Source organism: Cinclus cinclus, chromosome 17 (genome assembly GCF_963662255.1).
Source record: "Cinclus cinclus chromosome 17, bCinCin1.1, whole genome shotgun sequence".
NCBI classification, from domain to species: Eukaryota; Metazoa; Chordata; class Aves; order Passeriformes; family Cinclidae; genus Cinclus; species Cinclus cinclus.
In genome coordinates this window covers 6,840,272-6,862,607 of record NC_085062.1, presented here as the reverse complement: position 1 = coordinate 6,862,607, position 22,336 = coordinate 6,840,272, and the positions used below count along the sequence as shown (strand labels likewise).

Here is a 22,336-nt window from a genome sequence, read left to right as displayed (position 1 = left end):
CTTGAAGCTTAACAATTCTGGCATCGCTGTCTTCCACCTCAGATTCCACATGGCAAGGCAAGTCCTCCTGTTTACTCAGCAAGGCTGAAGCTCTGTTCAAAACAAGTTGTATTAACTAGTCATTTGGAACCTTTTAATTTATACAAATTAAATTGTAGTCAATATGAGGACAGTATTACTGTAATTTCATCTAACCTGTTAAGTCAGGTGGTAAAATACTTGTCACTTCCGTGTTTATGGTGTCACAAGAATCTAAAATAGTAACTACTTTTAAAAAGTAGCAAACTTTTTAGTTTGTTAGCATCTTGAAGCCCTCTCACTTCTATTTAACAGTCTTTTGCTAATATCATCTACGATACAACCTCTAGAGATACTGATGATCCTCTGCAATATCATCTGACATTTTCAAGGAAGTTTGAGAATGACACAAACTCATGTCATTTTCAGTTACTAAAAGTCCAGGGATGGTATTTGCTTGTAAAACCTCAACATTCAAATAATGAACAGCCTGACTATTAGCAAGTGTTGCATACATCCATTTCTGTGGTGAGAGTATATGCCACAGAAGAAACACAGACAACTTCAGTAGCTTTTTTTTTTTTTTAATAACTCCTTAGTTCAGGAAAAAAATAAGCCACAAAAGAGAACTGGAAGAACTACTCTCCACCTTCTTTATAAAAGAACTTTTCTCAAAGACAGAGACAATATACCTTGTTCACCACTATGTCAAATCCTATCATAATCACCTCAGTTTCCACATCTATCCTACTACATTTCATGCTCAGCTTCCAAACATCTCTTATAAAGGAGGTGGGGATGTGCTTTAGACAGGTTAAAAATATGCTGCACCTTTACAGTATTTAAACAATTACACCAAGCATAGTTCATACATTTATCACATTAACTATCACCTGGTAACCATACATTTAAAAAGGTCTAATGTAGAGTATGTAATACCCATGACAGATACTCTTACTTACTTAAGAGCATATAAAGATCAGGACTTATTCACCCTCCCCATCTGCAAGTCAATTTCTGATCTCTTCCAGGTACAATATAAATGACAAAAAAATCCCTTCATTCCATTGCACTACCGCAACCCTATATGCATAGAAAGGCAGATTAATTACCTGTGACAGGGAAAAGGAAGAGGGGTTTATAAAAAGAATCTGAAGAACATCTAATGCACAGGTATTTTAGATGTTAAGCACATGAGTTCTGCTGTCTGGGTTCTTTCCCCCATTTTTTCTCCTTACGGTCACACAATACACCCCTATACAAACATAACTTGAGTAAGTGCAAGTTACTCCTGACCAATAAAACAACTTCAGCACGAGAGGCTTGAACACCAGCACAGTGACAAGGCTGTGCTGAAAGCACATCTGGGGTGTGGGAGTGGTGAATGAGAATGTAAAGCACATTTCTGCATTTAATGTGCAAAGGCTTGATCTCCACAACTGCACTCAATTTGCTACATGCACAGCCAGAGATGAAAATGAGATCAAAACCAGCTGGGAATGGTTGTCCTGAGAAGATACAATAACCATTAAAAAAATCCAAACATAAAATACAAATACAGAAGCAACAGAACATTGTTAATAACACTAAAAGACAGAAACATACTGTTGTTGTTAAAAGAAGTTTCAAGTAATATTCCAGATCCAATTTCAATCCTACTCACAGGAGAAAAATGCCCAGAGATTAGGAAGAGAAGTCCACACTAAAGTGTATTTTTAATAGCATAAGGGCATGGTCAACAGACCCATCCTTGCAACAGCTATTTTCAAAAAATAAAAAACCTAACAGAAAGACATCATTCTAATTAGCATTCATATCAAGATGTGCAATACTGGAAATAGTTGTTTAATTCACTGCAACCAGTAGACACGATGTGCTGCATCATTTGTGCTCCATTATATCACAAGATACTGTGTGTACACTTTTTAACATCCAAGTATAAATCCTGCTCATAAAATAAGGCATACTTAAAAACAACATGGTCTCTACAGAGGTAACTTTTTATGCTTTCTTCTCAGTCTGCTTCACTCTTCTAGGTATGATGAAAACAAAATTGGTCCCAGTCGTGGTTTGTCAACATTAGCAACCAGATTATGATGAAACACATTAGATCATATCAATTTGTAGGGAAGGGGGAAAGTTGGGATTTCTTTATTTTTAATGACACTTGGGACATCTCCTGAATGAGCTTTGCAGAAGGCATGGAAATAAAATCTACATTACCTATGTCAGTGACACCAGTGTGCCCCTTCATGATCCCTATCTCTATCCTTATCCAGAAATGCCTCCATATTGCTACAATTTGTCCAAACTCACTTATTTCTGGTAAGATTGCTCCTTCCAGTAAAACTGCTATATTCTCTTTTAAATTACAGCTTTTTCTACATTTTCACCAGTGTATGCATGCTAGAGAACAGCTGCATTGCAGAGGTACATATTTAGCACATGATATCAAACCAAAAAAGAAATACAAGAAAATGAACCAGTGTGTCCTACTGGCTGGTCTATGTCAAAAGCACTGTTTGGTCTTCTGATATAAAACACTACAGAAATAATATTAGCAGAAGTCTGTTCTGTTTCAAGTATTACCCCAATTTTAAATGTGATCTTCAAATTTTTGTGCAATTCTTTTTGTAATTTCACATGAATAAAAAACATCAACATGTCTAAACTAAGAAAGGAAACTGTACTACCTCCACTGTAACACTACACATATGGTAGAAGCTTTAAGTTGAAACAGCTGTTTATTGGATGGATTATTTAAAAAGGAGTATTAATGTGGTTTCTAGCCCAAATGCAATGGGTAGCAACAAAATATCGGACTATTAAAAAATGCAGTTACAAATATACACTGACCCTTTCCTTCTTAAATATTAATGGCTCTTGAAATACCCATCAGATACTTTTAGAAATCTTCTCTATTTTAAGTCTAACGATTTTTCTTAGTTTCTTCACAAGTAGTGCAAATACACTCCTTACTCTTAGGTCATCCCAAGATATGGCTGGTTTTTGTGAGTGTGATTTGTTTGTGTTCTTCACTGAAGTGACACAGGGACACTGTAGTCATGAGCATGGAATGCAATGCTTGTTGGACTACCTTGGGAAAAAATACATCTACCTTATTCATGTACAACTGTAAAATTCTACAAATTAAAAATTTCACATCGGGTTACCTGATGCAAAAGTTAATGATTCCCTGCTATGAGAGCAGATCCCCTGAAACCTTAAACTGTACAAGCAATGAAACAGGTTTTTGTCCCCTCTCTACAGACTACAGTTTTCAGTTCTTGAATCGTGTTTGCTCACAAATGTGATTGAATTTCCTAAAATAAAGAAAAATATAAGAGCATTAAAATGCAGCAAAGTTCTCAGAAGGCAACAAAAGCAAGTCAGCATCTTACACAGGGTATTTTAAATGTTAAAGAGTCTAAAGCAGACCATTTACAGACTAAAATCTCTTTTTCAGAGCCTGTTTAGACCATACTTTACTGCCATTCTATGTGTAACAGGATTTTCAACATCTCTCCTACCTAACTCTCATTAGTTTTATTATGCACACAGAAAACCTGTTATTAAAAAGCATTCCTCTATACTTGTGCATACTTCAAACCCAGAAGGCAACTAAAACAGGAATGGGTGAATTAATTTTTCCCTGGAAGATTTAGTAACTTTTAGCAGACAGCATTACACAAGTCATTAAGAACTAGAACTAACCAGGCTAATTACACATTTCCACACAAACACATTGTCTCAGTGGCTTAGAATCTTCTGGAAAGAAAAAAAATTCTCAGCCTGTATTATCTAAGTTTTATGGGAATGGCAAACCTGTCTTCATGGATTAAACAGATAATTTAGTACCAAGCACTTCTCACTTCTCAAAAACATTTCACTGTTCACTCCTTGTTTTTCTCTTGCTTGAGCCATGTGGCCTGTGACACACAGCTGAAACAGAAGCTAGGGTGTTGAGTGTGTCACTACATATGGAGAAAAAGGTGCAAAGCAAACCCTGAATTTCCCTCTCAGCTGGATTAAATCAAAGATCAGAAAAGCCTTGCTCACATAATCTAACTACTTAGCAGAACAATTTAGCTCAATTAAAAAAACTTAAAAATTATCTGGATATAAAGGAGTGGTACGACAGGATTGTTTGCTTTCACGGATTTTAGGAACTAACAGTAGCAGCCACTAAAGTTCTAGGAAGGACTAATGCTTGGGGGGAAAAAAATAAAAAAGAAAGAAGGAGAAGGAGAAAAAAAAAAAAAAAAAGGAAAAACCCCTGAGTCATTTTTATTCTAGATGAAATTATCCACAACATGAAGAAAGATGGCTGGTGAGTACTTTGATATTGAATTAACGCTAACATTTCAAAACAAAATCTCCTCTGGGAATACAGACAGTTTTATAATATGAAGTTACAGATAGCGTTGGTACTTCAAATTACATCTACGACTTAAACCCAAAATTATTTTTGCAAGCTATTTGGTAAAACCCTTGAATTTGTAAAAGACTGCAGATGAATATTTTACAAGTCTGTCTTATGATCTGCTTGCCTGAGCTGCACAGACTGGTTATTTTCAACCCACAGTACCTGAAATATTAAAGGAATTATGCTAAGTGTGTGTGTACATTGCAACATTAGAAAGATACTGTAGAATCTACTATTCATTAAGGCAATTTCTCAATAAGGGGTAACAGCTCCTCTATCTTAAATTACACTGAGAATTTAGAGAATTATTTATAAGGCAAGAAGGATTTTTCAACCCTCCCTGAAACCAGTTAGCTCTTAGGGAGAAAATTTTTGTTTTGTTTTAGGAGTCTTTAGTATTTATCTTACTATATGTGCACCTATTTATAAGAATAAAACTTCATTGGTCATCAGAGGCCTTGATATTTTTATTCAAGAAGCTTGATTTATTTTGGAAAGACATTTCTTGTAAGTGACCAGATACCAGGAATCGAAGGCAGGTATTAAAACTCCTGACAAGTAGAGGGTTAATCTCTTTTCAGGATCAATATTTCATTTTTGAGGCATGTCAGATTCCTTGGGTCAGATATGTAAGACCTAGAAACTCCTCGGGAACCTGCTGTGGCTTATGTTATGTGCTCCAAGCTACTCCTGCTGCTAATTATTCCCACCAATTGATCTCTTCAATGGAAGCTGCACTTCACTAAAAGAATCTTTCCACCCCAGTGGATGGAAAAACAGACACAAGAAGTGTCAGCCATGGGTTACATCAGCTTACAAGTGCAGGCAGTGCCCTTGACATGCACAGAGGGCTCATTTCAAAGTTGTGTTAAAAACAAAAATGACCAAAAAAATCCCCAATGCTCACCCAGTCCTGCTATATGCTGCAAGTTCTGTGACTTCAAAGGTCGCTTTTTATCCTGTTGTTGGTTTGGGGTTTTTTTTTTAGGGACGCAAAGCAAAACCACCTTCTAAAGTGTACAACTTACATGGCATGATGTGCTTTGACCTGAGTTCGACAGTTGCGTCCCCAGTAGCAATCAGGACGTGACGTGACAGTCACTACAAGAAGAGCAAATGAAATGCTGCATTTATTACCAAAGTCATTAAAGGTGACCTAAATTATTAAGACACTGCTAATGGTGGTTACTCATCAGAGACAAGACATGATTGGCAAGGAACAACTGTAGAACTATATTGCTTCACCTTTCTGGAAACAAAGCAAACGCTCTGTGAAGGACAAAAAAATTGACTTATGATAAAAGTATTTGGTTCTCAATGCTGTCAAAAATTATTAATTTGGGTAGAGTTTGCTGCTTTCCCCCATCTTCACATACATTACAACTCAGCTGTCCAGCAGTTGAACTGAAAAGCAATGCTAAGGGCAAACCGAGTACACAATTCTTGCTCATTATGCACAGTAGCACAAGCAGAGTTCTCAACATCTTAAGACTGCGAAGCTGTTGCTAACAGCAAGAACTAAATTGACAGAAGTAATAAACTGTTGGAACAGCTTCTGTTCCAAACAAATTTAGGTCTGAAGGAGGCACAGTTGCTTGCATGCTATTTTATACTAAAATTGTAAAGGCAAAGATATAGAATCAGTTTATGAAAACATTCTTGTTCCTAGTTGAGAGCTGGTAAAATGTTAAATTGTTTAGAAGCTGCATCATTTTATGTGTTTAAATAGGAAAATTAAATACAACAATTGGTTCCTGTTTACTATATTCTGATTTTACTGACTCCTCTTTTCACTCAGCACATACACTTATTCTACAGACAAGAAATGATACTGAAATAAAAGGTTCCATTAGGGAGTCTGAAAATAACTATACGCAAGCTTAGCAGCTGACAAGTAAAGCAAGGAGCATAAGGCATTAGCCCTGAGACAAGATTTGCACTGGGCTACATGAAAGTGCCAGAAGAACACTGACACAAAGATAAAATTGATGTTAACTCATTTAAATTACTTTTCCCCTCCTTACTATGCAAAACAATCCCCACCTGGCAATTCAGCAACAGGAATATTCTGCCTGTACTGGTAGGCAAGTTCTCGAAAGCTTCGAAGGCCACAACAGTAGCAAAGCACTGTGTTCCCAGTAATTCTGTAATCTGGGGAGAAAACCAGTTTTTAAAAATGCAAGGCTTAATAAATTATATTTACCTAAAGAGCCAGGACTGCACTGGTTCTGTACACACTACTCTAAACTTCTTGATAACATTGCTGAGTTACATCCAGACAAGGAGACATGCACATGCGAACTGAACACAACACATACCTGACAACATAAAAACTCCTCTTTGAAGAGCTAAGAGACTTTCACTTAACATATTTTTCCACGTCAGACCCCTGGATGCCAGGTAATCCTGAAAAGAACAATTTAAGTGTTTAATCTAGAAAAATTTCTGCCCTTAAAGAGTAAGCAAGCCATTTATTCTCAAATATTTTCAAATCTAGCAATAACTATGTTTTCAGAATGGATTTATGCTGATTACAAGTGAAAATTAAATACCTGTAGCTTAATTAGCATAATACATTCAGACCCCAAATAAAACCTTCCATTAAGTATCTTTTTTTCATATCTCCCCTGTTCCCAGAAGTTTGAGAACAGATTAATTCCAGTCATACTCTCATTTACCTCAAATCAAGATTTCCTCCAGTTTACCCAATTTAGGCAACCTTGCTATAGTATGAGCAAAATATTCTCCAAACAAGTTAGTGTTAAATTTAACTTGTCAGAGACAAAATATTTAACAAGCATTGCTTTCCTGGCACATTTTTATTGAATTATTTTTCTCTTAAATAGTATATTGCATGATCGTTTGGAGCTCATTTAATCAGCCTTTTACAATCAGGTTCTGCAAGTGATGCAGTGCTGCCACTGTAACTATCAGGCAGCACATCACTTCTACTTCACCAGTAAGTACATCTTAAACTCTGTGCATTTGTTATTATCACACACAATGATTTTTAAACATACCTTTAGGATATCTGATTCATAGTGGTTGTTATTCAGGACGCCATCTAAACACTTATCACCAAGATTTATTTCTAATCAGAACAAGAAGAAGAAGAAAAGTTACTATTTCTCACCCAAACCCCGTGGCCCTCACATTTTCTGAAGGTTCTTCTTTTTCTTGAAATAACATGCACAGGCTCATGTGAGCACCAAGTACATGACTGCATTCAACATTTGCTAATGCATGTGGTTTACGACTTCTAGTGGCAAAGACAAGATACTGAGATTTTAAAATTTCAACTTCAGTCCACAAACACTACCAAGCTGCACAAATTACCAGTGCTAGTAAAGCATATTCCATTAGCTCCAAACTGCACCCACCAAGCCATTCCAACTGTTCTAAGTTATTTCTTCTTCAATGTCAAAAATCTTTTCACTTCCAGAAGTCTGAATATTTAAGAGGGCAAGGTTCTTTTCTAATCCCTTACCACCAGATGTGCAGTGCTTTTGCACTGGTTTGTATGATTCTCTTACTAGACTGAAATACACCATGGTTTGTTTTTTTTTATATATATTGGAAAGAATTGTGCTCAGCAAGTATAGCTTCTAAGCCCAATATTGTATGAAGAGACAAAGTTAAATCCTCTCAAAGTTAAGACACATGCCACTTCAATTTTTTGTGTTTATGATGTGAGGACACAGGCCTTGCTTCTTTTTTGCATGACTGTGCTATAAACTTGTGCTATGTCTCTTAAATTACTTAAAGTTCAAGATAGACATGACCGCAAAGTAAACAGGCTGATAAGATAAAAATTAGTCCACAATACCACAGAATGGTGCCAAGCAGCCAAAACACGCCATGCGAGTGCAGCCCCAGTACAGGTGACAGAAGGGCTGCAGACAAACTGTACCTGTAAAATAACACAGAAAGCCCCTGTAAGGACCTGAACACAACAAAACTCAGTTATTCTCATAAATCAGTAGCAACAGAGCCCTAATCAACTTGGTTCAAAAATGATACAACTTTCTCATTTAAAATACATTCGTTAAAGGGCTAATAAATTCTATAAAGGAAGATTCTTTCATGCTGTCACTACAAGAGTACAAATAAAGAAGATTCATATAAAAAAAAAAGTCTTCCAAGTAAATTTAAATCCAATAATAAATAAGGAGAGAGTTCTGTAGAAAATAATATAAAAAATATACACACATTGCTGAGGAGCAACATGAGGATTCTGTTCACGCTCTGCTCTCCGGTCAGGCATTGGCTGAAAGCAGCAAGTGCATATTACATGACTTCCTTGAGCAGGACACACATATTCCTGAACAGCTGGATAAGTTAAAAAAAAAAAAAAAAAAAATCGAACAATTTACACAATTGCAATCTGGATGAGGAATCTTAGTGAATATTGACACATAAAAACCTCGAAATACCAAGCAACCTTTTTACACAGACTATGAAACAGCAAAAAAACCAGCATTCAGACTTCTAAATTGCATAGGTCTGTAAAAGATTTCAGTATGTTGAAAAATTTAAGAACTTTTCCACCATCTGATCAACCATCAGCAACCCATTTTGGACAATCACAGCAAATTGCAGTATTTGCAAAAACACTGGTGTAGAGTTGCTCTCACAGTCCTGTAAAAGGGAGCTTGCTTAGGTCTAACTTAGTTCATTGTAACACAGCTCATTCTCAGCTCAGGGAAGATGGAGATGATCTTCAAGACTCCCTTCCAACCCCAGCTCTTCTGTGTCTCTGTCCTGAGTGTCTGAGTTGCAGTATTTTAGTGCTGCACTGCTGGGACAATGTGACACTGACCTGCAGGGAAGTTGGCAGAGGTTGATGGAGCATCTCCCAGAGCCTGCATTCCTCCTGCCTCTGTCTCCTGGCCTGTGCCAGATGCAGCTGGAACAGAGTGTCTTCGGTACCCTGGGCACTGTCTGCATACTATATATGGTTGACTGAAAGAACAAAAAGTCATATGACATTATACCCAACAAATGCAAATACAACTTACATCACTATGCTAGACAAGGTTGGTTAGACTCAAAGTTTAAATTTAGGATTTGCTCATTTAGTAATAACAGATAAAAGTTTATGTAACTCAGTACCTTACAGCTCTCAAGTCTGCTGTAGTTGTGACAGATAAAAACCTCAGGAAGTTTTAACAAAAGGAAAAGGGAAAAAAAGAGCAATGTGACCAAAAGAGAGGGGAACAAAGATGGAGTAGTTATCTACAAGAATTCTTCCGTTCCTCTGTAGACTGAGCAAGAAGTGTGTGCTGTTGAAAATAAAGAGGAGGTATTTTGGTACTTGGGAATTCCTAAGTGAAGCATGAGCTGCTTTGGTACCATACACCCAGTGAAAGCAGCATTCCAGACACATAAGAAAGCACAGTCATTGCAAACACACTCATAGGATCATGGACTGCTTTATCTCCTGACAAGATCTTAGCCAGAAACCTTTTTTTGTTCCACAATTCAACATAGAACTGTTGGTGTCAAACTGAATCTCAGGAAGTTCTAATTTTTGCTGATTGCTCAAGGTTCAAAAGGATGGCCAGCAAAACTGCCGAGTTTTGTCAAGAATTATCTTAATCTGTAAACAGATCCTGGCAATGATCACAGAAACACTAACAGCAACAACAGCACTTGTGAAATTAGCTCAGTTTGCAGGTCTACTCATTCAAACACAGGCACGTCTAATCCAGCACACAACCTAAAAACAGACATACCTGATATCTGAGGATTCACTATCTACATCAGACAATTCCAGTAAATCTTCAGAACTTCCCTCCTCATCTGAAAAAGATCTCCGCACCTTAGGCTGCAACATGTCTTGAGTAATTTTGTTTCTGGCATCCATGCTCCGAACATCGTCTTCATTGCGACATTTATCTGGCACGAGAACCAAATTCAGACTTCCAGAGAAAGGAACACCTCACATCCCTTATCTGCACTCTACTTTCTTAACACAGTTTTACCACTATTGTGTTTTCATTTCTGTAAGACTTGTTTTTGGATGAGAGAGTTCTAGATCATGCTAGTTAAATTACCTTCTCTGTTAAGGAAGTCTAGGATCAGGAAACTTAAGTTTTGTTTTCAAGACAAGCCACATCAGAGAAAATAGCAGAGTAATAAAACACACAGGTATTTTATAGACAACAGTGTGTCCAGACATCAGTTAGGCAGCTCATTTGTGAAATCCATCAGATTCTGCTAGACACTGGTTCAACTTGCCTGGATGCTGAATCAGATAAGCTTCAACCAAGTTGTTCAATATATGATTTTTACAAATACGTTCTACTGGACAACGACAAGTTGGACATAGAGAAGATCTTTCCATCCATCCTGAGTAGCAGGCAGCACAAAAAGTATGCATACAAGGCTGCAAGCTGGAAAACAAACAAATGGAGTCCAAATACAAGTATTTCATTTCTTTCAGATACATCCATAACACTGAAAAAAACTATCTAGCATTGATTTGACTATCTAGATGGGGTAGGAAAAGGAAAATCAAGAGGGCTTGTGAAAATGCTGATTATCCTGACCTCCTCAAACAGCTGAATGTCTTGCATTATTACCAACTGATTAAAGCTTTTGTCACTCTTACATACCTTACACAGTCATGCAGCAGTTCTTGGCAGATAATGCAAGTTAATGTCTCTTCCATTTTATCTGGTTTCACATTTGATGTTTTTGCATCTTCAGAGCCAATTTTAATTATACATTCACTTGGAGCTGCTGGTGAAAGGCTTGGACAAGTATCTTCATCTACAAAGACAGAAGATAGTTTTTAAAGCTTTTTAAAATTTATTTTTATTCAAGTATTTTAAAAGTCCCTGGAAGATATGTACTGATTCACTGTCCACTGATAACAGTCCCAAAAGAGGTTCTTGCTTTACACACTACAGCTTCTGCTACTGAAGACATTATTTTCATGGGACCAGAAATCAAGTGAGACACAAGAAACAAGCTGAAGGACTGATGACAGCTGCTGTAATTCAGTTTGGAGGGGTGAGGGTTAAATTGCAGAATACTACAGTGTACTAGCCTTTTTTTAGTTTCTTCTCAGCAGGTTCCAAACCTTCCTCCTCCCCTGTTCTTTGAGACTCTGATTCCGCATTTTCTTTGTCAGTGATTTCTGGAGCGACTGCAGAAGCTTCAGCATTCACATCCAGCTTTTCATGCTTGTCGTGCAGTGCTCTCACACACATGGATTCTAAGATGGGGAAAGCAGGCACAGGAGTGATAACTGAGCACTGTGATCCTATAAAATAAAAACAGAAACATGAACATGACTGCACACAGCTATGGGACACGTGAAAACAAAAGGTACTCAAACCCTGACGAGGCACATGCATCAATCCAAACATCTGAGTAGGAAAAAGGGGAGCAGAAAAGCAAAGTCTGCACAGTTTACTAAACACACTCTGAACCAATCTGACTAATTGGAAGACCTGGGGGAAAACAACCTATTAGTTGTGTAACCCTACTTAAAATCTCCATTCCTCTTTCAGTTGTGGAGTATTTACTCTTAAGACTATTATCCACACCAGGTCTTCCTGACAAAGATGCCAGGCAGGAGTTATGCAATACTGATCATACATAACAGGTTGGGATCACAGCTCCTTTGTTTCCATAGGAGCCAATGAGGTCCCAATGAACTGCTGAGAAATGGATAAAGGAATTATCACAATTCCTTCACTCATTCATCAGGATTTACCCTGCCTGCTCACAGAGAGGAAGTTAAAATGCACATATCCACTTGGTATTTTCACTAGAACCTTACAAAGCAAATTCTAGAGACTGAGATAGGGGAAAGAGATCAATCTGTTTAAATTAAAAACCAGAATAACAGTTGATGAGCTGGCTTCAGTGATCCTAATGGGTTCCTTCCAACTCAGCATATTCTATGAATGTGGGATCAAACTTTGAATACTTGACCCAAGTCTCACCAGATGTAGACGGATTATCCTGCTGAACAGATGCAGACTCAACCAGAGAGGTAGAAGCAGCATTAAAGAGGTTTGATGTAGAAGTAGATGGCTGTGGTTCCTCATAGCAAGACTGAGTAGATGACAGTGATGAGGTAATTTGGGTCTCATCATTACTTCTTCCTGTACTTGAGGTATCTTTGGTCTCATGGCATTGGTTTTCTACATTAACTTCTACAGTTGGAAGGGGGGAAAGGAAAGAAAAATATCTGTGTGACAGTCACCACATCATGGCTTCAAAATTCCAAGGAATCAAACTCTCCCAAGAGGGTTACATTAGTCATTGGAGCTTAGCTCCTCTTCATGGATCTTGAATTACTTCCTTACCTACTGGATCTTGAGTTGCATCATGTTTTGTGTTTAAGGATTCATAAAGATAAGCAACATCTGAAAGAGATTTAAAAATATTAATCATGCTCTTTAAGCAAAAATTCACTAAACTGAATCCCACGTAAACAACTTCCATTCACAAGAGGCTGCATCCCCAAAGTGTCTGATAATGGAAGAGGCAAATGAGGGGTCACCTCAATAGTACCATGTTAATACCCCTACTTAGGAGGCAATTAGGAGCAGCACAGCAAGATCTTTTCTTCTCAGGAAACCAGGCAGAGCAGCTTTTGTGTGATGTTTAACTTGTGCCAGCCATGGAACCAGAGGCTTAATCATTTCTTAAACCTAAAATCTGCTCTGTCAGAACAGACTGTATTTTTACTGATACTTGAATCAAAGTTCTTCGAAGAAGCTTATTAGTTCTGAGCTCACTTCTCAACCTCTTCAATCAATATTATTTCATTTCTTTGTGAGATACATGAACTCTCAAAAATACAGATTAGGACATGCGGTAAGTTTCAGCCAGAAACTAATTTAGAATCTATTAATAAAACTAACTGGATAATATCCTTTTCTTTTCAATCTTACTTCAATTTAATATTGTTCCAAAAATTCCTCTACCTTGCTACCTTTCTGTCACCTCCAAGCACCTACAAGCAAGTAAGAATTAATTTGTAGCAATCCTTTTTCTGATCAGAAGTTAAAATATTGTCTCCTTCAGTAGGACTTAGAATGGCCAAACAGGCATGCCAAATCTAAATTCATCTCTGTGTTTGAAGATGGAAAAGCTGAAAAAGCAAAACTAGATGCTTGGCAATTTAACTACTTATTTACCCAAACAGAAATCAGTGATTCAGACATTGCCTGGAAAATTCACCCAAGTGATTCATCTAAGTAGTATCAAGTGCAGTAGTGCCAACTTAAGACAGGATTTGTGAGATAAACTGTACAGACAGAAAAATATAGGTTATCACTGCTTCATGTAACATCCACACCAGACAGCATAAATCTGTCTGTATATAAATGAACAGCAATTTAATAAAGGAAGTATTTCAACAGTGAGTATGTATCTAGAATTTTTTAAATTAACAGTTCATGTTTATTACTGTATGAAAACTGTAAATACAGCATTGTTCCAGGTTTACCAATTCTATTTTCACTGCAGGGCTTTCCCTATCTCCCCCCCATTCTGCCTCTTACGTCTTGAAAACAAAAAAAGCCAACATACACACACAAAACACACACACACAAAACAAAAAGCTTTTGCAGCCTTTCCTACTGGTGCCAAAAACTGCTTCACTGGGATATATGAAGCATCACTAATTACCCCAGTAATCTGACTTCTAAAAGCAGCACTGGACATGTGATTAGAATCTCATTACTTACCATTCCATGCATTAGTTCTACCAAAATTACTTCTAGGCACATTTAAATTTCAGACAGTTACTCAGATTTGTCTCTGTAAAAACTGGCACATCCACGACCTCTTCTCTAGGGACTTGTTTTTAAACATATTTCTCTTTAAAACAGAACTACTCAATTTTATTATCCTGATATTTCTTTTCCCTCATGACTCAAAAGAAAATGACTAAGCATGCCATTTAAAAAGTATTATTCACTTACTGTTCTCTGGCTCATTTTTTCTGTAAACAACATAGATCACATCCCCAGTCTGTAATGGGCATGTCTGCTTCTTAACCACTTTCAGTTTATTAATTACTGTTCCATTAGTACTGTAAAGAGAAAGAAAAGATAACTTAGCATAAATGTTTTCTTAATTACACAGGAGAAGGTTTTCACACAAGATACATTTAAAGAAGAAAAACTATTGGCTGCCCCCCAAAAGTAAAAGTGGACTAAAATTGTTTAAAAAAAAATAAAAAAAAAAAAAAAAAAAGGAAGTCTAGAAACAAATTCCCCCAAAGACAGAAATGCAGAACTACTGAAACTTCAAAGGTCATTTGCACCTACTGGTAAAGAGATGGCAGCTGACAGACAAAAGATCCCTGATATTTAGCCAATGTCTCCAAATAATTAGATGACTGTTTCTGTTCAATAGTCTCCACCCTACATGTATAAAACCCAAAGAACAACACGAGTTCTATTCAAAAAGTTCCAGGCCATGCTTTCCATTTAATACTGGGAATCTCGTAAGACATTCTGTGACAAAGGAACTACTCTTGTACAGTCAGGGATGCCACACAGTATTAATTTTTTTACTCCTCCCCCTTCAAAAAGGAAAAAACCCTAAAATTGTGAGGACTAAAAAAATCTAAAATTGTGTAAAATTACTTGGGCTGTTTGCAACTTGAAAGTGAGATGTTAACGAGGTGGAAAAAAGTGATAGACAATGAAAGATGAGTTGGAATTAATTATTTTGATATTGATAAAAAATTCAATAGTTGTAGAAGAAATTAACTAGGGAAAGTGAAAATGCAGAGCATTTCTGATTAAGTCTTTATCCCCTTAACTATGGATGATGTTGTATACACAAACCATTAATGTTTTATAACCAAGTCAAGTTATTTAAGTAATTAATAATTCCAGCTTACTTGCAGTAAGCATCCTTCAGGGCTGCAGCCCTCTCGAATTTCAGGCTTCTGCCACTCAAAATCTCTGCACTTGGTACCAAATGTGAATGAGCAGAAATTAATCTGCTTTTTCCTCTCTGCAGAGCAGCTGCAAGAAATAACAGCAAAGCTGTGCTGCCATCTCCTGGAGGCACAGCCTGAACCCCAGGGCACCACAGACTGGCCCTTGCTGCAGGGGAGTTTGTTTGGAAATCAGCACCTTCCCCCTCCTCTTTTCTGACACAAAAGTATGAATTAAAAGTTTAAAAATAAAAACAAGCCCTTTGGAAGCACTACAGCAAGTCATGATCAAGGTATTAGCTCTTGGTCTTGCTGCTGCAGCTTCTTCCACAGTCTACGTGGTTGAATCAACCAATCCAACATAAATGAGATATATATTAAAAAAAAAAAAAAAAGAAGTGCTACTTTGAACTTTCAAGAAATGAAAAAAAAAAATCTTTGGGTCACATTGATGAAACCTTAAGTTTTTCTCACATTGATGAAACCTTAAGCTTTTCTCACAAGGAAGAAAACTACTCATAGCTTGTCTTTTCCCCCTCAGGCATACAGATGTTGACTAGGCTGAAAGACACAAGCACAAAAGAACCAGCAGAACAGAAATCACTAAATGATTGCCAAAGTCCAGCAATCAAGAGGAAAACAGAATTATAGTGAGTCTGTTAAAAAAAATGTTGATTTTTTACTTCATACTGATGAAGTATTTTTTACCTTTTTTTTACTTCATACTGATGACAGTGATAACATAGTAAAAAAAGATCATGTTGAAGCAAAAACTGTATCTCCTTCAATGAAATTACACCAATCTGTCTGAGGTCCTTTAACAAAACTAGAAAACATCAAGTTTAACCTCCTCAGTTTTCCAGAAGGCATCTCCCATCTGCCCCAAGTGTTTTAGACCTTCTTTTGTATATAAATCAGCTAAATTCAAGTAAGAAGACTTGTCTTTTACTGAATTTTAGCTTCTATAGTCAACTCCTAGCCCAAATACTTCACTAAAGGTAGATGGTGAAATGTCACAATGTATTTCATGAAGTAACTCTGTCATGACTGCCAAATTCCAAGATTATTCTGGGGGACAATAACACAAGGTATTTCTGGGGAAAGGAAAAACCCCAAAACATCAAACATCTAGTAACCACTCAGGCTTGGTCTCACAAAGCAAGATGCAAAAATAGCTGTGCAAGACCCTGCTCAAACTGACTTCAGACAACCAAATCTTTTCAGTTCTGTAGTTACACAGACTTCAGTGAGAGCTGACTACTTAATTACTTTGGCACACATGGACCCAAATGAAGTAGGAATAAATGGATATCACTTAACACAGAAAATCATTGGCTTTCCTTCAATGCATTAGTAAACTAAAGCAGTTGTATTTATCTCTCAGCCAACAACCAAAGGGAAAAAATTATTCAACTATTCAATTCAACTATTCAATTATCCCAGATAATTGTATTGGTCTTTCACTTCCAATTCCAGCCTTCAGCATCAGGCTTTTAACAGATATGGTGACATTCCAAATTAATGTGGTGGGTATTTTTTAACCAGACACACATGATAAATTATGACATTTGTACATTCCTCTGATGTTTCAAATTAAACTCCCCATAAAATAAGTAGAAAGTACAATGAGAATCCCAAATATGAAGGCCATTCATAAGGACTTGGTATTGAATTGATGCCAACTGGCTGTACCATTTTTCAAGGGGAGAAGAAAAACAGTACTATCAGATATAAACTGTCTGTGTTGTGAAACTATGTCACAAAAGGTTCCAATGTCACTTTTTTAAACAGTGAAAGAAAAAAAAAATCAGGCCTTGACTCAATTCCAATGTGGTTGATGACTCGTTTCATTAACGAACCATAAATTCTGTTTACTTTGCAATCCCATCTGCTGTGCAGAACTGATATGAACAGTTTCACTCAGAACAGGGCTACTTTTGAAGTAGATGAATGATCTATGTATTGTAAGAAACTCTCATAACCTTCCAAGAAAAATGCCAGCCTAATAATTTCTAATAATTATTTGCATCCATCCAGGAAAAGAATGTAGCTTGTGTTAAAGCTTCTGGGTTAACAGTTACCTGTTATTATAGTGCATATCATGAATTCTATTAAGGTACAGAATCTCTTCTGTACTGTAATTCTCCACTCTTTCAATATTCATAGACATATTTTTGACTGGAGGGTGAGGAGAGTTTAGTACCAGAAAGGTCAGCAGCACTCAGCAGATCAACCTCCAATTCACCCACAGAAAGGAAGTGTCTGCTTGCCTGTCATATGAGTATCAGCCTTGTCTAAATAGTTTCCTGATCTGAAACATCACCTACTGCTTAGGCTCTTAAAAGGAAAAATACTAGAAAACAACAAGAAATTACACTACCGGCCTTTAAAATTTATTTTTCAAAATGGAGAGTCTTCCAACTGCTTTTACTGGGAGAAATCCCACTGCTGCCTCCACTGTCTTGGGTCAGCTTGTACAATTCATTTTCTTCCAAGCACTATAAAGCAACTAGTGCATGGTTTGGAAAATAAAGCAGAAACAGATCCCAAAACATGGTGAGTCTGAGTATTTTCTTGTACTATTTGCTAACTTTTGGCTTTTGTTTCCTCCAAACTTTTATTTACTCAATAATTTTGAGTGCTCTTCACATTTTCTCTCACCTGCAAATTTTTGGTAATTCCTTCCAAAGTATATTCAAGAACTCATTGTGCTATCCAAAGACAAAAACGTTGGCTGTCTAAATAGATTTGATTATATTCTTTGGATTAGATACAACAGAGAAACAAAAACCCCTCAGTTTGACTGTCCCACACTCACTGCTTCCTTCAATGCATTCCTCTTCACCAGAAAAATCTGAGCTTGACCACATCAATGTTTCCAAATTATTTTCAACTTCAGAGAAGAAAAAGCTGACCTTGCAGTATTTTTCTGTGACTCTGGGCATCTGTACTGCCAACTCAAGCATTCAAGAATCATCTTCTTTCAGTCTGATTTTTTGGGACTCATCTGCTATTTGGCACAAACATCGGAAGACCCAGAAGAATCAGAACAATCTTCAGCAAGCAGTCATATCAAACCTGCTTGGTTTCTTGATTCAGCAATTGGCAGGCATGCTTGAACTCAAAGGAGGGAGAGCACTCCAGGGATTTACTTTGTTAGATACAGAGAAGTGTAACAGGCACAAGCAGCTCCCTGGCAATGCTCCAGGGGTGCAGCCTTTCTGCTAAACTACCTTGCAACAAGCCTCACCTTTTCATGAATATACCACACACAAAATTAAGTTTAATTTGGCCTTGCTAGTTTTCTGCTGGCTGCACCTTCTGCCTCAGGGCGTGGGTAAAGGAAAAAAAAAAAAAAAAAAAAAAGAGCCAGGACTGTTTCTGCATCATGCACAATTTATTTAGCTTGTTCTGTCATAACATTGGTCTAAACCAATTCTGACAGAGACAGTTTCTCAAGCTGAGATTTACAGCTACACTCTGAGACTGCCACGATGGCAAACATGGCTTGGTTTGTTGTTTAGAACATCCTGAAATTTATTATTATATTGGAGAATGGTAACTATAAACCTTTCCCAGACATCAATGTTTTCCCAAAAATTTAGCATCCTGTCCCACAGCTTCTGGGAGTATAAACCCTGCAGGAATCTATCCAGGGACCTATCCTGGATATCCTGGACCCATCCCTAATTACAACCTTGAAGGGGAGAGGAACCTTATCAGATGACAAAGCAGGGGCAGAGTACTTTGGCAGGCCAGCAGAATGTGCCCACGATGTACATAGATAAAGGGGAAAGTTTCACCTTTGAGATTTTGAAGGATATCATGCTGAATCCCTGTTCCAACAGCCCAGAAGGCAATTTAATGTGTTACTGTGGTAGCTCTCAGGGTTAGTATAAAATACCTACTGAGCTTTTGACAAAAGTCTCTCCAAGAATATTCTGAGAAACCAACCTTGTATCTTCCAATGACACTTGACCAGACTCTTCATCCACTATGATTTTACAGTGATCTCCAGACACCAACTTGTTGCCAGGGAAAGATAAGTCACAGCCTTAAAAAGAAATCAGATTTTCCAGCATGCTTAAAAATACACATTACACAGTCAGATCAGCATTTTACATGGCTATAAATGCAACACAAACTGACTCATGTACATCTGCAATAGTTCAAAACTTCTTCTGTCACACAAGCAGCAACACAGTCCAATGGGAGATACATAAATACAAGCAGTGAGATTTAAATGTGTTATCAGCACATGGGGCTACCACTTGAAGAGGTTACAGTTCCCTTTTTCCCCCCAACCCTGGCCCTACAGATGGAAATTAAATCAAAGTTACTCTGTTCTAGAGTGGTACAGAAATAAATCCACACATATCTAAAGTGCTCAGTTTAACTCCTAAAGGCACACATCTCACAGCACTCAGCTCTTTTTCCACATCAAGATGCTGTTTCATTGGATTTAACTTCTGGTTTATTCTGGTGTATTGGGAGGAAGTAGTAGGAACCAATAACTGATAAATAAAAATATTGCCACAGTTCTACGTTATAGTCTTTTGATTGTTTTTAAACAGGGAAGTTGTCCTCATCTTTTGATAGCATTATTATGTTAATAAAGCTGAAGAGAATTACAAATCCAAGACTAAGATTTAGGGCTACACAGATGAAGTACCATGATAATGTGATAGAAACCTTCCTACCTAGAACTCAAGGGCTCTAAGAAAATCTTGTCTTCTTACTTCACTTTAACATTGAATATTGAAAATAACACTCAAGGTTCTCCACTAATCTCTCTCAAAGGACTCAAAATACTTGCTTACACCAAAGTTATAACAACCATGATTCCCCTCCACCTATTCACACTGTGGGTAAACTGATCTCAGCCTGCCCAACAACAGATCCAGAAGGAAAGCAGCAGCCACTACCTCAAATAATTCTAATGTTCCTGAAGAGTCATAAGTATTGCTTATAAAATCACAGTTTGGTATTCTGGTAAACATCCATTTAACTAATCCATTAGCAAAGAGCTACAAAAGCAACTGAAAAGGAAAGAATTCACCTTTTTTTTTCTGCCAGACAATTCTCAAAACAGACATCAGCTTGAATATTTTACCCACAGCTTAATGATAAGCAATCTCAATAGATATCACCAACTGTAAATTTGCAAAACATTTTTCCTACAAGACACTATTTGCCTTTCTCATAGAGCTATAGCATCTGGTGTTTGTTCACAACTATTTTTACAGGAAGTGACTAATCAGCCAACTAGCTTGAACTGATGAACAGGGAAAAGAAAATTAGCACTGTCAAGGCAGAGAAAAAGAAACTGAAAACACTTCAGTCCTTGTTTCAAGTACAATAAGCACAAAACCCTTTAAAATAAAGGCCAGCGAGACAAGTCCTAGACTCTAGGAATAAAGCCTTCAAATCGACTCTCAGAGAAACTTTCAGTACTTGTTGGCAGTCTTTATAAGGCCAGAAGAATTAAGGGCTTTTATGTGGGTGTTTTCTTGTCTGTGAAGCCAAAGCATTTTGCACTGCAGTTCCAACTTATTTTAACCACAGAAACGAAACGAGAACATAAACAGGACCGAAGCAGAGAAACTTCTTCATCAACAGTTTCCCTTATTTATACAAGCCGCCACAGACTACCTAAAAGGTACATTGACCTTGAAACGCGCCCGTGCCACAAGTTACTGAAAAAGAAAAGGTCACCATAAAACTAGCTATTCACACAGGTGAATTAGGAATATGGGGTAGCCCGGCAAGCAGATCCAACAGCTGAAAGCACCAAATCCAACTAGTTTCAGGCCACCTTCCAACCGTGTAAAGGCCAGGAGGGGGATGGCTGCTGTCCCCCGAACACCGCCCTAGGGCAGCTCAGCGCGTCCCTGTCCCACCTTTCTTCCGCCCAATGGTCCATTCTCTCTTCAGCAGCAGGACGTGCGGCTCTGCCTCATCAGCACCCAGCCGGATCAGCTTCCCCCAGGGCTGCGGCTGCTGCTGGCTCCGCTCGCCTCCTTCCGACTGCTCCATTTGGATTCACATCTGACAAAAACAAACAAAGCCAACCCAAACCCCATCATCACACGGCACCCGGGGAGGAACACGGCTCCCTGGCACCCCCGGGGCCCGGCCCTGCGCGCCGCTGCCCCGCAGCCTCCTCGCACCCTCGGGACTCCCCCGGCCCCGCCGTCCCCTTTTGTGCGGTGCCGCAAAACCCTCCCTCGCCTTTGGCCCCCCTCAGCCCACCCACCCCCTTCCCTGCGCCCCCACCCCGCAAGGCCGCTCCCCGCCCGACGGCGACCGAGCCGGGGGAGCGAGGGGCAGCGAACCGGAGGGGCCTCCGTCCGTCCGTCCGTCCATCCGCTGTTTTCCCTGGAGCGGGACGGGGGCCGCCGGTGAGCCCTGGGGACGCGGTACCCCCACTGCCCTGCCCTGCCCTGCCCGGCCCGACCCGGCCCCACTCACCCCAGCACCGCGGCCCGGGCGGCTCCTGTCAACAGACATTGCCCCATCAGCTGATGCGGCCGGGGCGGGCCCGCGCGCCCATTGGCCAGCACTCTGCGTGGGGCGGGCCTTCCGCCGCCCGCCACGGAGCTGCGCCGCGCCGGCCGGAGCGCCGCCACTTCCGGTGAGGCCGCGCCGCGCACCGCCCATAGGCAGAGGCGGGGCTGTGGAGGGGCTGAGGCAGTGGCGATGCCTCGGCGGCCATCTTGGGTGTGGGTAGACACCTTGGGTGTGGGTGGGTCCGCAGGCGGAACAGGGTGCGCGCCGCCATCTTTGTTACGGGCAGATGTGTCTCCTCACCGCGATTGGGGTATACCGGCGGCCGGCTGAAGTTTCAGCGGTCGCATCCAGTGAAAAAATTGTTGTAGTTTAACTCTGGCGTACTGAGCAGCCATTGGTTTGCCAGCAGCAGCTAAATTAAGAACATAACGTGCTGTTCTAGGGCCAGGCTTTAAAAAGTAAGC

At 38.9% G+C, this 22,336-nt stretch overlaps 1 protein-coding gene across 3 annotated transcripts; it reads right to left on the bottom strand.

Annotated features, from left to right (window-relative positions):
* Nucleotides 1–580: 580 nt before the first annotated feature.
* On the bottom strand, nucleotides 581–21,878 carry CHFR (checkpoint with forkhead and ring finger domains). Of its 3 annotated transcripts, none has more exons than XM_062504032.1 (18): nucleotides 21,834–21,878; nucleotides 21,263–21,410; nucleotides 19,317–19,416; nucleotides 14,395–14,504; nucleotides 12,769–12,828; nucleotides 12,403–12,615; nucleotides 11,499–11,714; nucleotides 11,062–11,218; nucleotides 10,685–10,839; nucleotides 10,180–10,342; nucleotides 9,264–9,406; nucleotides 8,654–8,773; nucleotides 8,271–8,354; nucleotides 7,465–7,535; nucleotides 6,763–6,850; nucleotides 6,488–6,595; nucleotides 5,473–5,545; nucleotides 581–3,341 (listed from the first exon to the last, which is right to left on the bottom strand). In XM_062504032.1, the coding sequence occupies exons 2-18, from the start codon at nucleotides 21,396–21,398 to the stop codon at nucleotides 3,299–3,301; spliced, it is 2,040 nt and encodes a 679-aa protein (XP_062360016.1). In that variant the 5' UTR covers nucleotides 21,399–21,410; nucleotides 21,834–21,878; the 3' UTR covers nucleotides 581–3,298. The 3 variants fall into 3 exon arrangements, with proteins under 3 accessions (XP_062360016.1, XP_062360017.1, XP_062360018.1); XM_062504033.1 differs by having other exon boundaries at nucleotides 11,499–11,666; XM_062504034.1 differs by lacking the exon at nucleotides 12,769–12,828.
* Nucleotides 21,879–22,336: the final 458 nt, after the last annotated feature.

Excerpts from the sequence above, each read along its gene's own strand:
- CHFR (XM_062504032.1), bottom strand. The coding sequence starts at position 21,398 with ATGGAGCAGTCGGAAGGAGGCGAGCGGAGCCAGCAGCAGCCGCAGCCC. Across the intron at positions 12,829-14,394 it reads AAAAAATGAGCCAGAGAACA|ATGTTGCTTATCTTTATGAA; the intron begins GTAAGTGAATAA and ends AATCTCTTTCAG. Across the intron at positions 9,407-10,179 it reads AGTGAATCCTCAGATATCAG|TCAACCATATATAGTATGCA; the intron begins GTATGTCTGTTT and ends TTGTTCTTTCAG.